The sequence below is a fragment of the Polypterus senegalus genome, chromosome 8 (genome assembly GCF_016835505.1).
Source record: "Polypterus senegalus isolate Bchr_013 chromosome 8, ASM1683550v1, whole genome shotgun sequence".
In the NCBI taxonomy this organism is placed as follows: Eukaryota; Metazoa; Chordata; class Cladistia; order Polypteriformes; family Polypteridae; genus Polypterus; species Polypterus senegalus.
In genome coordinates this window covers 183,477,210-183,491,480 of record NC_053161.1, presented here as the reverse complement: position 1 = coordinate 183,491,480, position 14,271 = coordinate 183,477,210, and the positions used below count along the sequence as shown (strand labels likewise).

The 14,271-nt window shown below is 40.8% G+C and overlaps 2 protein-coding genes across 2 annotated transcripts in view; both read right to left on the bottom strand.

Moving 5' to 3' along the window:
- LOC120534749 (zinc finger protein OZF-like) overlaps window positions 1–10,586 on the bottom strand; it is a 40,768-nt gene extending 30,182 nt beyond the window's left edge. The window contains exons 1-2 of the mRNA XM_039762330.1: window positions 10,419–10,586; window positions 9,560–9,662 (exon numbers count right to left, since the gene is read on the bottom strand). Coding sequence (XP_039618264.1) covers window positions 9,560–9,662; window positions 10,419–10,586 — 271 coding nt within the window. The remainder of the gene's footprint in view (window positions 1–9,559; window positions 9,663–10,418) is intronic.
- The window catches only part of LOC120533562 (gastrula zinc finger protein XlCGF26.1-like), an 813,484-nt gene that overhangs the window by 581,765 nt on the left and 217,448 nt on the right, over window positions 1–14,271 (bottom strand). The gene's annotated exons all lie outside the window — the stretch shown is intronic.

Below are 14,271 nucleotides of genomic sequence, written 5' to 3'. Positions count from 1 at the left end.
GTGGTTGAGTTCTGGGCCTGACGCTCCTTCTCTCCTCCTAAGCTGTAATGACTGTATTATCTGGGCACCACATCTGATATCTCACTATTAGCTCACTGCTCTAGAAGTTTTATTTTGTTATTTTTTGTTATGAGTCACTTCAAACATGTTATCCTATCAGCAGAAGTCATGCCACTTTATTTTATTTTACTTTAATGATATGTCACTTTAGTATTTGTCACATTAATATTATGTTTAATATCATGTGCCACCTGTCAGTTTGATAGTAGTATTATTGGCACAATTCTCACTGCACTGGCATTATTGTATGTAAAAACAACGAGAGTTACTGTGCCACCTAAAACTGACATCTCCTCTGCTTACCATTTAAGTTCTCCTCAGAAAGCCAAGAGACCATCGGTAAGGGCAGTCATCCTTCAAATTGACTTCTGCCACAGCCACCTTAGCTGGTCACCGCTGAGGACCCCAAACTCAGCTTGTGTTCCCATCACAATCCCATGGCCTTCAGCAGGGTGCCTCGTGAGACCTTCTCCTTTCTCCTAACGCCATCCCTCAGCCTTCAGCAGAAGCGCACTCGGTGCAGCTGGTCACTCTTGCTCCTTGGGCACACAGCAGGTTTTGACCTTACCACTTGAGTGCCGTGTGCTCACTCCTCTCAGTGCCACTTCTTGACCTCCACTCCACTGCATCAGCTCAGCCACAATTCTGCATTTACTTTATTTCTCATCTATCCTCCATCTCCATCTTTTCATTTTTCTTTCCTGTTCAGTTCTATTCTTGACTATCCTGCTCAGCTCATTTTAAACTCACTGGGGTGCAGGTGTCTAATTCCAGACCCCAGAACACTAATGAGGACACTGGCTGAACCACACGTGTCTGCAGGTGTAAAGTGCGCTCCGCCAATTCACCACCAACACTCCAGGTCTGCTCTGCTCGCCCACACTACCACATCCACCTACGCCCCTCTGAGTCCACCATTTTAATTTAAAAACCTGCACACAACCACTGACCCCTAACATGTGTCACCACACAGCTTTGTATTTAGTAGTAAAGAGAATCAAGCAGTGACCAGAGTGACCAGTGGGGCACAGGACTAGTGTGACAGGTGTCCTTAGTGACGTCAAATTATTCACATCTCCAGTCGACCATTTGATTGTCTGCTGGCATTGAGGAAGACCGTGACTGACAGAAATGATAAAAGAAGGATTTGTGAGGCAGAGGGTCTGGACCTGTGATGACATCAGTGAAGACCATCAATCTACATGCTTCCGTTAGGTCAGATTATCTCAGGTTACAACGTTAGCTACCACAGCTATGCTGATGACACACAGCTGTACTTATCAATAGCACCTGATGACTCCGACTCTTTCGATACACTAACACAATGTCTTACTGGTATTTTTGAATGGATGAATAGTAATTTTCTCAGACTAAATAAAGAGAAAACTGAAATTTTAGTAATTGGCAATAATGGATTCAATGAGGTTATCAGAAATAAACTTAATGCACTAGGATTAAAAGTTAAGACGGAAGTAAAAAATTTAGGGGTAACCGATAACTGTAATCTGAATTTTAAATCGCATATCATCAGACCACTAGGACAGCATTTTTTCACTTAAGAAACATAGCAAAAGTTAGACCTCTTATATCACTGAAAGATGCTGAGAAATTAGTTACGCTTTTGTTTTCAGTCGACTAGATTACTGTAACGCACTCCTCTCAGGACTACCCAAAAAAGACATAAATCACTTGCAACGAGTGCAGAATGCAGCTGCCAGAATCCTAACTGGGAAAGAAAATCTAAACACATCTCTCAAGTTTTGATGTCACTACACTGGTTGCCTGTGTCATTCAGGATTGACTTTAAAATTCTGCTTATGGTTTATAAAGCCTTAAATAATCTCGCTCCATATATCGGAATGCCTGACATGTTATATTCCAAATCGTAACCTTAGATCATCAAATGAGTGTCTCCTTAGAATTTCAAAAGCTAAACTTAAAAGAAGTGGTACAATACAATACAATACAATACAGTTTATTTTTGTATAGCCCAAAATCACACAGGAAGTGCCGCAATGGGCTTTAACAGGCCCTGCCTTTTGACAGCCCCCCAGCCTTGACTCTCTGAGAAGACAAGGAAAAACTCCCAATAAAAACCTTGTAGGGAAAAATGGAAGAAACCTCTGGAAAGGCAGTTCAAAGAGAGACCCCTTTCCATGTAGGTTGGGCGTGCAGTGGGTGTCAAAAGTAGGGGGTCAATACAATACAATATACACAATAGAACAATTCCTTAAGACAGCATAATAATAAAAATTTTAGAAGTACGGTTTAACAGTGGATGATATGACATAATTAGGTTTGGATATTTTTAGAGTCATTTGATTGTCTGGTGAGGCGGCCTTCTGCTGTTATGCACTTAAAATCTGGAATAGCCTGCCAATAGGAATTCGCCAGGCAAATACAGTGGAGCACTTTAAAACACTGCTGAAAACACATTACTTTAACATGGCCTTTTTATAACTTCACTTTAACTTAATACTGATTCTCTGTATGTTCAATTCATCATAATAACAATTCACAGTGGCTCCAAAATCCATACTGACCCCTACTCTCTCTTCTGTTTCTTTTTCCGGTTTCCTTGTGGTGGCGGCCTGCGCCACCACCACCTACTCAAAGCATCATGATGCACCAACATTGATGGACTGAAAGCCAGAAGTCTACGTGACCATCATCATCAGGTCCTTCCATGAAAACCCTAAATACAAAGAGGACTGTTTGACTTATGTTAGGTAGATTGCCCAGAGGGGACTGGGTGGTCTTGTGGTCTGGAACCCTACAGATTTTATTTTTTTTCTCCAGCTTTTGGAGTGTTTTTGTTTGTTTTTTCTGTCCACCCTGGCCATCGGACCTTACTTATTCCATGTTAATTAATGTTGACTTATGTTTATTTTTTATTGTGTCTTCTATTTTTCTATTCATTTTGTAAAGCACTTTGAGCTACATTTTTTTGTATGAAAATGTGCTATATAAATAAATGTTGATTGATTGATTGATTGATTGAACATGTGTGTATAAAAATATCAAAAAGGCGCTATATACTGGATTATTGAGAAAGTCACGTGACAGCCTACACTGATCATGTGGTGAGATTCCTGTTTTAATGTCCCACAAGAGACACAAGTGTGAGTTTCAAACACAAGAGGGCGCCACTCCTCACACTGGAGTATCTCACTGACACGCCCACTGAGGTCACCTTCCCAGAATCTTCTCAGTGTCTCTGGATGTCTACTGCCCATGATGTGTGTGTCCACGAGTCGGTCACTAAGCCCACTGACAGATATATGTCGATGTTCTGTGTAGACCTGGGAGTTATGTCTTGTAGAATGATGTTGGCCAGTTCAGTCCACATGGCTATAATGGCGGTCACTTCCTGTGTCTCCCATCTTACTGTCCACATTGCCTTCAGTCCTAATCCTCTCCTTCCTGTGACCTTCTCTTTCTGTGTATGGCTGGCTGGTCATTTCTACTGCTGCTGTCCACCTTTCCTCCTGTTCCTCTGTCTGTCCTCCTCTCTCTCCTTTTCCTTATCCTGTGTCCTCCTCTTTTATTCGTCCTTTTCTTCATTCTGTTCATCTCCTTCTCATGTCTCTTCTTATCTTTGCTATTCTATTCTCTTTGTCTTTATCTGTCACTCCAGTCCAGCTCCAGCTGCCCACTCCTCTTTGTCTTCTGTCACTTTAGTCTGCTCTTCTTCTCACACTGACTGTGTTTCTCCTCCTTATTCTACTTAGTGATTTTAACAAACTTTAGTGAGGACATCAGAGAAGTGTAAGGAGGAAAGTGACAATGGAGGACAGGAACAAGTACGAGATTAAAATAAAGAATGGACAGCGTGGGCTTGTGGGACAAGAAATAAAACAACAGTCTGGACAGAGAGGTGGAGGAGGGTGACCAGTGTGGTGGAGGGGCTCAGGGTCACAATGCTGTCTTTATGAATTGAATTATTAAAGGGACATCTGCAGTTGTGTCACCTCACGTCCATCTGTCTGCCCATAAGGAACACTGCAGTCTGTCCTGATTAAACACAGCGTTTGTGTTGTGTGAGTAGAAAAGTCAGAGCGATAATGTGAATAGAAATAAAATTCATGAGACACACACACAGACACAGACACACACACACACACTTGTTGTTCACTTACCTCAGTTTCTCTAATTTGCAGTTTTCACTCCTCAGCCCCTCACACAGCTGATCCACTCCTGAATCCTCCATGTTGTTGTATCTCAGGTTCAGTTCAGTCAGTCGTGACTGTGGAGAAGAAAGAGCTGAGGAGAGAGCTGAGCAACATCTGGAGGTGAGACCACAATACCTCAGGCTGTGGAGAAAAAGAGAGAGAAGTGAGGACATGAGCAGAGACAAACAGACAGAAGGTCAAACAACACAAAGGTTCAATGGCCACTTGTATTCTGACTTGTCACTGAAGTGCAGTGTGAACACGAGACCACTGCCATTCTTATAAAGTAAGGCGCTATATACCTGACAGGGTCTCCTGCCTTCACGCTGGACTGACTGGTGCCAAGTCATTCAGACTGACATGTGGACATCAACACTGGATAAGAACGTCACAGACATGAGACTGACGGCGTCCTGCACTCAGGTGACCAGATGGACTTGTCACAGGTGACCACGGGGTGATGATGACAAACTGGAATTCTTGTCTGTCATTTACCACTCAGGACTGGCAGATCTATTGGTGACAAGCAGCAGGTCTGTTTGTCTCTGTCTTTGTAGTTTTTAAAAATTTTTTTGATTAATTTTTATTATGAGTTCATTTTCTGATCTGAAATAAATGAATATATGTCTCACTGAAGTGTTATGGAGTCTCCTATTTTATTTGTTTGTATTATTTTGGTGATACTTTTTCACTTCACTTGCTGTTGTCCCGATGCGTCTTCTATTCACCTGAGTGATTCAGTTCAGCCAAATATAAATACAAAATGGGAGACACTGAGCTACAGGAGGAGAGCTCTGAAGAGCATTTAGGGGTTTATGTTGACACAACATTTTCATTGACTAAGTAATGTACAGAAGCAATTAAATAGATAATATAAAATGTGAGGTTATATCATAAAAACTGCTAAATTTAAATCAAGGGACATTATACTCTTACTTTATAATACACGAGTGAGAGCACATCTGGAGTACTGAGTGCAGTTCTGGTCTCCTCAGTACAAGAAAGACATAACAGCACTTGAAGATATGAAGAGAAGAGCAACCAAGTGCATTATGGGACGTCATCATCAAGTTCTTCCATGTGAACCCTGAACACCATGAGGACTGACTGAGGTCATTGATGTGAGGTAGAATGCCTAGAGGGGTCTGGGTAGTCTCATGGCCTCGGACCCCCTGCAGATTTGATTTAGCTGTCTGGAGTTATTGTTTTATTTTTCTGTCCTCCCTGGCCATCGGACCTTACTTTTATTAATGTTAATTAGTGTTCCCTAATTTGAATTCTTTTGTCTTTTTTCTCTTTCTTCATCATGTAAAGAACTTTGAGCTTCATTGTTTGTATGTAAATATGCTCTAGAAATAAATGTTGTTATTGTGGTATGGACATGTCCTACTGTGACAGACTCAGAGAATTAAACCTGCTTTGTCTGAGCAGAGGAGACTGTGTGAGGACTTCATCTTGGTATTTAAAATCCTCAAAGACCTGATAAAGGAGATCATGCAAAATTCTGTCAAGTTAAGTGTAATCTCATACTCAAGGACATTAGTGGAAATTAACAGAAAGTGCATTTAAAATTGAAGCAAGAAAGAAAAAAGAGTTGTGGTTCACGTGAGCCACTCGGGGTGCCTGCATCGAAGGTTCTCAGCTGTACTTGTGCTATCTCGTGCGATGTTGTGATGTCCACGGCTTTATTTAATGTTGGCTCAGACCCGGCACTTAAAAGTTTCTCTTGCACTTTCGTTGAATTTACACCAAACACTATTCTATCTCTGACCATCTCATCTTCGTTTGCATAAGCACAGCCCTTCAACAGCAATTTTAACTCTGTTACAAAGTGATCAAAAGTCTCATTTATACCTTGTGTCTTCTCATTAAACTTGTATCTTGCAAATATCGTATTCATCTTAGGCATGACAAACGCCTCAAAGCGGTCATAATAAGTTTTCAGTACCTTGGCTTCCTCCTGGGTGACAGTCCATGTGTTGAAAATGACTCTTCCTTTTTCCCCAGTCCACAGGAGCAGGTAGCTGCATTTCTCACTCTCGTCTTTGCCCAGAAAACATCAGCTCCACGTGCTGTCAGAACTTTTTCCATTCTCCTGGCAGGTTAAGAGAATCCCAGTCAATTCTTGGCGAGGGAACTGCAGCAAAATCCATGACTGTCCTCTATTCTGACACCATGTCTTGTTTTCACAAATTGTGCAAAATTAAATGATGGCAATCGAGGTCCTTTTTTCTGGCGCCTTCCTTATGACACAGATGCCTAAACAATGCCTGATAATAATACTTTTCAATGACATATCTTAAAACAAAACTATTAATATTTTGTTGACACATAAATATTACAACAGAGGTGGAAAAAGACAAAGTGCAGGTCTCTTATGAAATTCTTAGAACTCGCTGGAAGTCCTATCAAGAGGCTGTGAGATCAGCAAAATCACATTTTTTATTGTGTTTAATTGTGAATGTTGCCTCGAGACTTAGGGTGCTGTTTAGCACCATAAACACTCTTTTAAACCCACCTATCAGCAGCTTCCCTGAGAGTACGCCTGAGACCTGTGAGCTTTTTCTTAATTATTTTATGTTAAATTCAAGCCATATGTTCCAGCATTACTCTTCCAAGTGTTGATTACTGTGGGAAGACACCAGTCACTCTAAGGCCAGTGCACAGCCAGTTTACTTCTTTTCAACCTATTGAGTCTTCTTAGCTAGATGATATAATCCTGCATATGAAACCTTCCAATTATCAACGTGCAGATTGTGCAAAGTACATGGGCCTGCGAGCTTGGGGGGCCCACTCGGAGCCGTACAAATTTAAAACACAATTCAATAACTTCAATCACTTGCACAGTTTATTGAGTTAATAATTCACAGTTTTATTTGCATGTTTGCACCATCACCAGGCAAGTCCATGATGATATTACGTATTCGGCAGACCTACAGTTTACACAAATTTAGAGTTTGGAGACTCAGAGCCTAATCAGAGGCACAACATGTCCTAGTCCGCCTTACAGAGGAGTGCACATTCCCAAATTTGGCGACCTTTGGCGTACCACAGCAGACATGAACAGAAGAAGTTTTGAAGGGCGTCACATGAATGGTGTAAAAATACATTATTATCGTAAATAATTGTTACTTTTGTACTTTGATTTGATGTCAACAATTTTTGAAATTCAAACTCGTAAACAGTAAATCATAGAAATTCTGTTGTTAAGTTATGTTCCACGTTAGTCGAATATTTGAACAATTTAACGCTTTTTATACTCTTGCCAGACAACACCAAGTCGGCCAATAGCAGCGGATGTGGCAAATATTATAAGAGTGGCGCTGCTAAACCTAAGGCACGCCTGTAACAGGAATTGAAACACGCCAAGCTTACCAAGATTTCTACTTTTCTCAAAACTGAGCAAGCGCCAGCGGTGGGAACAGAGAATGCCGATGGTGGTGAATGGTCACAAAAGGCACAAGCAGGTTATGCAGACAGTGCAGGGAGTGAAATTGTTGAAACTACCAAGTCTGTAAGTATAGTGATACAATAGCTTCAGGTCAGGTGCTGTCTGCTAAAACCATTAAAAATGGAGAAACTACTAAAGACAAACTAGCAATATATATGACCAAGCAATTTCCTATTGACACGGCAAATGTCTTGTAACCACTGACACCTCACTGTATGAACTTATGTAAAATGGGTCAATGGTGTAGTCATATCCTGTCAGCTGGTTTTGTCGTTTTAATTTATTACAAATAGAAATGGCTTCATTTTATAGCACAGAACAGTTTCTGCTTTCTAGCTTAAGTTACATCTTCCTTCACAAAGTTGTTTTGGAATAGCAAGCAAGTCCTCATCTTAAATATATTTATGTATGACCACTGCTACCCACACCTCCCACATTCCATTCCCACAATTGAATTTATTTTTGCTAACTTACAGCAGCTGTAATAAGGTGATTTTAAAAAGTTAGTACAAATTCCATTTAGAGAGCTGGTTTATTTGTCACCAGCGTGTGATTATGATAGTGACGTGGTCAAGGACACCACTGCCCAGCCGGCCCCTAGGATCATGTTGAGAATAAATTACTAACAGTTATGCCAGACAGGAGGGGCTCACCTCAGGGCGCTGCACGGGGGCCTTCAGCAAGAGAGCTACGCCACTGACGACAGTGAGGGACGAAATCTGAATTACGATGATCTGCAGATGTGGACTGAAATACCACAAACTACAAATGTGCAGCTTACGGATTTCATCAACACTGACGTCAATCTGTTTCAGCTGTTTTGAGTTTCACTGTACTCTGAACATGTGACAGTAATGACCCCCTAAACCCCAGAGTGGCTGTCACACAGTTTTGAAATGATCTGATAAGAGAATGAAGGGACCGCACAATAAAACTGCCAAGACTTGTTAACAGGATCATCTCCAGACAGAGGAGCAGCTTCAGCAGCAGACTGCTGTCACCATCCTGCTCCATTGACAGACACTATGCGACTCTTCAATTCCACCCGTTGGGGAGGTAAACGTTAACATTATATAAAGTTATTGTCTGTTATACCTGCATTGTTATTACTCATTAATTTATTGTTTTTTATCAGTATGCTGCTGCTGGAGTATGTGAATTTCCCCTTGGGATTAATAAAGTATCTATCTTTCTATCTATCTATCTATCTATCTAAGAAAAGAAACCACCCTGGCACACCAGCAGAAGCTTAGGGGGCAAACCAATTCAGATCAGACATGGCTTAGTGTGCTCAAAATCTAGAAAAAGAAGACAAAGTTAACATACAAGCTACTGAGTGTTCAGTTAATTAACTTGGATGTAAAGAAAGTTAATGACTATTAGCTAGCGGTTTACTAGAAAACATTTTCCAATAATTTGTCATGGATTCTTGCATTTTATTGCTCTAACAAATTCAGGTGGTGGGCATCAAGCTAGGGGTTTCATTAAAAAGTTAAGCACAATTAAGAATAAGAACAACAGGATGGGATGAGACACACAAGTGACCGAGGATTACTGTGATAAACAGGAAAAGGACCAGGAGACGACATGCAGGCTTAACAACACCATACCATGACCGGGGAAATGACAGATAGATAGACAAAGCCAAGGAAGGCACAGCAGATTAAAGAAACCCCAAGCTGCATCCACAAGAGAGCCAGTAACACACTGAGCCGCAGATGTGCAGCCATCACACGGACAGTCACGAGGTAGAAATGACATTAAAAAAAGTTAAACATGGGGATATGAAGAGCGGAGCGGGCACTCTGATGAGGGTTTCTGACGACTGGCTACCTAGCCATCTTTTCTTCTTCTCCTATATGGGACAAGTGTGTACCTGTGCCGTGTGGCTCAATCCATGTCTTCCACTCCACTGACCAACATGTCTGTGTGGTCTTGTTGATGGTCAAATACTGGATGTCAAAATCAAACTGGCCATGCTGGTGAGAAAGGAAGACCAGATGGCAGAGAGAGCAGTTGATGCAGAAAGCGAGAGAAGGAAACAAAATGGTTGTAAAATGACATGGATTGCTCATATGTGTTATTTATACTTACCTATAGTTAATTGTACAGTTATGCTAATGTATATGTGAATATTTATATATCTGTATAAGGGCAGCTCACAACACGAGGCTGGGATTGGAGCTCTAACTTCTCTCTACATGGAGTTTGCATGTTCTGCCCGTGTTACTGTGGGTTTCTTACAGATGGGTCCACTTTCTCTCACAGTCTAAAGATATGCAGGAGATGTGAATTGGTGTGTTAATGTGACCTGTGTGTGTGTGTGTGTGTGACACCAGGTGTTCTTCCTGCCCTGTGCTCAATGTCTGCTGGAATTGGCTCCAGCGGCCCAACAAACCTGCCTTGATTGAGTAAATGGATGGATATTTATGTATTTTATTATTGTTCCCTTCTGCACATCTGTTTATCTTTTTATTTCTTTATTTTTATATTATTATGTTTTGTTAGTTGTATGACTCTTTCTGCTTTGGTAAGACGTGTGGATATCTGACACTGTGATAGACAGAGACAGGTGGGGGTGAAAATGAAGCCCCTGGAGAGCACAGCTGTCTATATCCGTCAGGCTGATGTGTGACCTCCTGTGATCAGAGACAGAGACCAACAAAGGGGCCACACGGACATGCTGGTCAGTTGAGTGGAAGACGAGGGTTGAGCCACACGGGACAGGTACGTACTTGCGCCATTTCCGAGAAGAAGAAGAGAGCATTGGGTAGCCAGTCGTCAGAGACCCTCATCGGAGTGCCCGCTCTGCTCTTCACGTGTTTAACTTTTTTAATGTCCGCACACTCCGCGCTGCTGCTGCTCATTTCTACTCCGTGATTGTCCGCCTGATGGCTGCACATCTGCGGCTCGGTGCGCTGCCGGATTTTTAAAAAATGGAAGCTCGCTGCTGATCGGGGTTTCTTTAATCCGCGGTGCCTTCTTTGGGCTTTCGTTAGTGAAAGAATGTAAAATACCCCACCCAGCGGCCCCGTGCACGTGCCCCGGACTGACCAGCCGGTCGGTGGTGTCTGCACGCGCCTGCGGACCCAATTATGATTTTGAGAGAAGCGCGAGGCAACCGTTTATTTGTTACACACATGAAATGAACTGAATGATGAGATGTAACGTTCATTAAAGTACTGCGCAACTTAAAAACATTAATTGCATTTGCATCGTCGAGAGCCACGTCATTTCTGGTTAAAGTCAGCGTTACTTCTCAATTGTATCCGGCTGCAGGTCAAAGACTCAGCCTTCCACCTCGCCGCTACCCGATCCACGTGGTTACTGGATTCGTGCGCGCAGACATATTGAAAGCCTAACGTGCCGTAAAGTGTTCACGCATGCGTTAAACAGATTGGGCAGCACCGTAAAGTGTGCGAGGACGTAGCCTATCAATACGCACGCGCGCGCGAATCGGGCCTGTCGCTACCCGATCTGCGTGCCTACCCAATTTGCGCGCGCAGGTGTATTGAACGCCTAACATGCCGTAAAGTGTTCATGCATCCGTTAAACAGATTGGGCAGCACCGTAAAGTGTGATGACGTAGACTTTCACTACGCACGCGCATGCAGATCGGGTCGGCAACGGGAACCAGGGAACATTAAAAAAAAAAAAATCACTTTACGGCACGACCCGATCCGAACTGTGCATGCAGCACAATTTGACATTACGGTTTATTCATTTTAGTTCCACATTAGTTGACCATAATGAAAATATTCATCCTGCAAAATAAACTAAGCAGCCTTTGTGGCGTAACGTTGATGTCCAATGTTTAATCGCCGTAAGAGAAAGCTTAGGTGTGCACACCTGATAAGCCCCAATTAGGGCGAAACACATGCGGTGTACTCTTTGTATTATTTGGTAGGTACTAATATATATATATATCCATCCATCCATCCATTGTCCAACCCGCTGAATCCGAATAGGGTCACGGGGGTCTGCAGGAGCCAATCCCAGCCAACACAGGGCACAAGGCAGGAACCAATCCTGGGCAGGGTGCCAACCCACCGCAGTATATATATATATATATATATATATATATATATATATATATATATATATATATATATATATATATATATATATATATATATATATATATATATATATATATATATATATATATATATATATATATATATATGTATGTGTTTTTATTTTCCCACTCACGTAATAAATCATATAAAGTTTCCTTTCCATTTTGATCTATTGTTGCAACTTCCCTCTTATGTGCAAATTGTGTTTGTTTAAAAATATCTTTAGCCATCAATTATTATTAATAAAATTGCCATTTGTCTTAAGGCATCAAGTTTAGAAAACCTAATGTATCCAACCACTTTTATAGAAATATATGATCCTCTTTCAAAAAAAGAAAAGAATTAACACTGTGTTGCATGACATTGTGCTGACTGTCCCTGTCCTTAGTGTTAACTGTGACTGTCCACTTGTTGAATTCTTTAATTCGTTCTCAGTTGTGCAGTCAGGTCAGATGCTGAAGAAATGAAGAGCATAAAGCCACCGGTTCAAATCCTCATTTATTCCAATGGCTATTAATCTTACAGAGAAGTTTAACTTTATATCCACAGACTAAAATTAAGGAAGTGCTCTGTTATCACTTGAATTAATCTATTTGATCTATTTTTTTACAGTAAGTGCTTATTGCTGTAGTTCATATTTGTAATATGTTTGTTCTTAGTGCTGTGTTTTTAATTTTATTTCAAGGCATCTTTGTAAAACACTCTGAGAAACCAACTTACTTATTAATATAATAAAACTGAACTGACTTTAACAGCTGTAAAATAAAATATTCTCCACTAACTGAGCAGAATTTAAACAGCATGACGTAGTTCAGTTTATGATGAACACCATGTGGACAGCGGGCAGTGATATTCATTCTTACAAGTTTAATCAACGTAACACACCGCTGTTTGTGTGCAGACTCCTCGTCTCATGTCAGTGATTTTATTCACCCATATTGACACAGAGTCAGTTCATTATTATAACTTAAAAAAAGGAAATACAAGACACTTATCGTACATTTTTATTGAAGGAATAAATGGTACATTTAAAAATAAGTGAAAGATCTGTGAAGAATGTTTCTCAAAAACAAATTATATACACACCCATATTTATATGTATATATATTATGAGTAGAAAATTCAGTAATCATAAAGATGTATAAAAGGTAAATGCATTTAACTAGAACACAACTACAATGAAAATGGCCAACAAGGGAGGTGTTAAAACTATTAGGAAGGAGAACACAAATATATTTACAGATTTTTACCTTAGTATTTAAAAAATGTTAGCCAAGGTTTTGAACACAATAAAAGTGAATCATTAAATTTGTCAAAATAGGAAAAATGCTATTTTAGCTTTATGAACAAGATGCTACTCAGAGTCAGAGTTCTTATCCAGTAATATTCCATAAAAATTCTGTTCTATTTAAATTGACGTTTTTCCTGATCTGTCCCTTAATATTTGTTCACTAATAATATTTCTACATCACCTTTGCTGACAAGTGCAGCTCAAATTGCTCCACAAAAATATACAGTTACAATGAAAATTGAAGGCATTATAAAAGTAAATGAGAAGCAGACGGAGGAGTCCTTGTCCTTTGTAATAAATACACTGCCTGGTCAAATGGCTGGGACAAAGACAAACTTGCAGCCTTCAAGGACACTGGAGATAATAAACCTCTGGGGGTCCCAAGCCAAAGCCCACACAGCCCCCTCTGCACATCCCAGCATACATGATTGTGGCCGTCTCAGTCCAATCACAATTCCATTTCAGGACGTCTTGTGAACTTTTCTTCTATCACAGACAGTTGGGGTTGATTTAAAAGATGGTGGAGACGCAGGGGGGCACTACTGCAATAAACTGGAAAAAGACAACAGAGAAACACAGCAGAGGTTAGTGCCCAGTGCAGAGCTTACAAAGTGTACACAGCGCCATTTCTAATCTATTACAACCAATGCAAGTAACTAAGAAAAAGCCAAATTAGAAAAGTGGGCTTGTTGAAGTTTTTCGAAATGCTTGACATTTGTAGCCTGGCACTTCTCTATTGGCAAAGCACTCCAGATTTTGTTGCATGAGTACAGAAAGCTGCTGGTTTTTATGGTTGATCTTGGAATAAAAAGCAAAGCAACGTTTCAGAGAAGAGATGTTGGGAGAAGACACTCGAAAAAACAGGTAGGGTCTAAAATACTCAAAGCCTTCTAATTATTTAATAGAACCTTAAAATCAATTCTAAGTGAGACAGGCAGCCATTGTAATGAGACAGAGACAAAAAGGCCAATACCTCGTGATCACTTGGCAAAGGCACAGCAGATCAGACCAGAGATTGAGATGGAGGATTCTAGAAATGTCAGGAGGGCCAGCCACTACTTCAACATGGCACACATCTCTCTGTCCTTCTTCTTTAACTGCTGCCCCATAACACGAGCGGACTCTTCTACTTCACTGTAACTGTTAAACACATCAACACAGTAGATATTCACTCACAGAGTTCAAACATTAATAAAGTGTACTCTTACTTCTTATTCT